The sequence below is a fragment of the Coregonus clupeaformis genome, chromosome 28, assembly GCF_020615455.1.
Source record: "Coregonus clupeaformis isolate EN_2021a chromosome 28, ASM2061545v1, whole genome shotgun sequence".
NCBI lineage: Eukaryota > Metazoa > Chordata > Actinopteri > Salmoniformes > Salmonidae > Coregonus > Coregonus clupeaformis.
This window is the reverse complement of record NC_059219.1, coordinates 10,422,820-10,425,786: the sequence shown is the minus strand read 5'-3', so window position 1 is coordinate 10,425,786 and position 2,967 is coordinate 10,422,820. Positions and strand designations below refer to the sequence as shown.

Here is a 2,967-nt window from a genome sequence, read left to right as displayed (position 1 = left end):
TCTGTGACCTGGCGTGAACCCACCTGTCTCCGCTGGGGTGTAGGACTATTCAGTGATGTGAAACATTCTGAATGTTGTTGCAGATTATAAGATCTATTCATTCTATTTCTATGACAATTCCATATTCTACATGGACGCTTCTATTTGAACGTTCTGTAACGTTACATGCTCCTGAACAGAACCCTGCTAGAGGACTGTGTGAACCCACCTGTCTCCAGCCTGGTAGAGTACTGGTAGAGGAAATACAGATTGACTAGGTAGAGGAAGCCTGTTCCAGGGCCCACGGGGAAGTAGAGGGTGGAGGTGATTGGTCTCCATACCTGTAGAGAGCGAGAGACATATTGGACATTATTACCAACCACTCACAGAGGCTACAGTCTGTTAGCATTTAGGCTACAGTCTGTTAGCATTTAGGCTACAGTCTGGTGGGGGTGGGTGCCAGGGCAAAATGATGTACTCAACTGCCACATTCACAGGTTTATGAAAAGTTTCTTGGCATTGGGCATGCTTTCCTTTTAATGTAAACACACTAGGGTATCAGGATACCATACCAGTATTGTGATACCACGAAAACACAAAGCAGGCTAAACTCTATGGTCCTTTAAAACCTGCCTGTATGTAACATATTGTCCTTTAAAACCTGCCTGTATGCAACATATTGTCCTTTAAAACCTGCCTGTATGCAACATATTGTCCTTTAAAACCTGCCTGTATGTAACATAGTGTCCTTTAAAACCTGCCTGTATGTAACATATTGTCCTTTAACACCTGCCTGTATGTAACATATTGTGTGATACAGGCCTAGTTTGGAGAAAAAACGAATGTGACTGCTGACAACATAAGGCTGTGTGTTTGCAACTTTAGAATGTTTTTTTCTCAAGAAATTAAGTCTGCTTCATGTTTTGTTGACAACCCTAAAACATACACCCTGGGCTATATGAACAGCTGACTGGGTTGGGGCACTGCACTGATTTCTTTCTCTCCACAAAAACCCAATGGAACAACAGCCCAGCACAGGTGTGCCAGCTGTGGCCTCGCCAATGGAAACCTGCTCTGCCCTCACAAGATAACATTTTACATTACATTTACATTTTAGTCATTTAGCAGACGCTCTTATCCAGAGCGACTTACAGTTAGTGAGTGCATACATTTTTCATACTCGGTCCCTTGACAGCAATTTTGCTCTCTGAGAACATAAAAATGTCAGCCAAAGTGCAATAAATCCACACATATGAATGAAAACATCACTGTGGCGTCAAATTTGTTTAGCCTTTTAGGTACAAGCTAAATGTAGGCTAGCATGTAGGCTAGTTAGCTACATTGTAGATATCTGAACGGTGCTAGCTAAATAAATACATTTTAAATAATTTAGATAGCTAATAAACTGTAAGGAATATATGATACGCTACATGTCCTCATTCTTACCTGCATAACCAACGTACAGCCATAATAGTGAAAAGATGGATAAAATGCTAAACATTACCACGCACAACCACAAACCGAGATGTAGCGATTAGCATAACCAGTAGTCAGCTGAGCTGTCAGGGCGGAGAACTGAAACTGTCCACCCTGGATGTGTTTGTGGTTTGTGTGGGATAGACCAAATCAACATGTGCACAATGGGGCCAGTTTGGTCAAGTTGTAAGCGCTGGCGGTAGCGCTATTGATTCACGGGTGTGTCAGAAATATTTTTGCTATTTTCACAACCAGAATTATGGGCGCAGTAGCTGGTGGTGGCTACTGTGCCACCACTACCTTCAACTTGAATAAACAAGTTAAAGGTGTAAGCAAGTTGAAGGTGTGTCAAGGCTTGACCCCTCACTGGCCAATCAGAACGTGCTCCATGGCTAAATATAGTTGAAGTCGGAAGTTTACATACACCTTAGCCAAATACATTTAAACTCAGTTTTTCACAATTCCTGACATTTAATCAGAGTAAAAATTCCCTGTTTTAGGTCATTTAGGATCACCACTTTATTTTAAGAATGTGAAATGTCCTGTATGAAAATGTATGCACTCACTAACTGTAAGTCGCTCTGGATAAGAGCGTCTGCTAAATGACTAAAATGTAAATGTGTGTGTTTGTGGTGTGTGTGCCTGACAGCTGGGGTCCAGTAAGAAAAGAAGGGTCTAGTGACATCTAGTGACACCACCTGTCAGAAGACGATGATGATGAAACCCTTGCTTGCTTGAGTCATGATGACTACTGTATGTAATGTGGGAGGTGCCAGTTAGGCTGTCCAAAGGTGGATGGGATAGCACCACCTGGTGGAATTGTATTGAGATGATTTTGGTGAAACCTCACGACCAAACCTATAACAAATGCAGGAATATCACCATATATTTGTGAGATATTCACCAAACCTTTCGAAATAACCTTGTAGTTAATTTGTACATATTTACTATTGAAATTGCTGCTATCCTATCATCGAACTAGCGTCTTCATGCATCCCGGAAGTCCAACCTCTTTGTTTTGTGATTGGACTGAATTCACACCCCTCGTACAATCCAAGGCCTACTAGCCTTGATGCTAGGCTATCATAGCAACACAGCGAATTGTAGCGCACATAAACAAACCCACTGCCCATAACGTACCTGAAATTTGTGAAAGAAGTTCTCTGGCCATAAGACGAGGTACATGGGACTGATTAGTCCCAGTTTACCTATCAAGGGAACCGCAATCGAACCAGCAAACCAGTACCGGGTGATGAACGGGATGCTTTTGAACCAGTCCCCGATATCTGACATCTTTCCATACGATCTTGGCAAAACGACCACAGTTAAATAATTGCCTAAAGGCAAATTAACAGACCCGAAGTCCTGTGGCGACTGGCGATATCCCTTGTGTTATAACTCCCTTTCGATGACAACAATTATTCACGAACGTTGTGTTCCTCAGTCAAGTTTTCATGACGTGGCTTCTTATTATACCTCAATGTTCTCGCGACTAGCTCTTGAACTGCTCAC

At 42.2% G+C, this 2,967-nt stretch overlaps 1 protein-coding gene across 1 annotated transcript in view; it reads right to left on the bottom strand.

Annotated features, from left to right (window-relative positions):
* LOC121542767 (derlin-1) overlaps positions 1–2,967 on the bottom strand; it is a 14,521-nt gene extending 11,554 nt beyond the window's left edge. Inside the window, exons 1-2 of the mRNA XM_041852298.2 lie at positions 2,596–2,967; positions 209–320 (exon numbers count right to left, since the gene is read on the bottom strand). Of these exons, the coding sequence (XP_041708232.2) occupies positions 209–320; positions 2,596–2,748 (265 nt within the window). The 5' untranslated portion in view covers positions 2,749–2,967. The remainder of the gene's footprint in view (positions 1–208; positions 321–2,595) is intronic.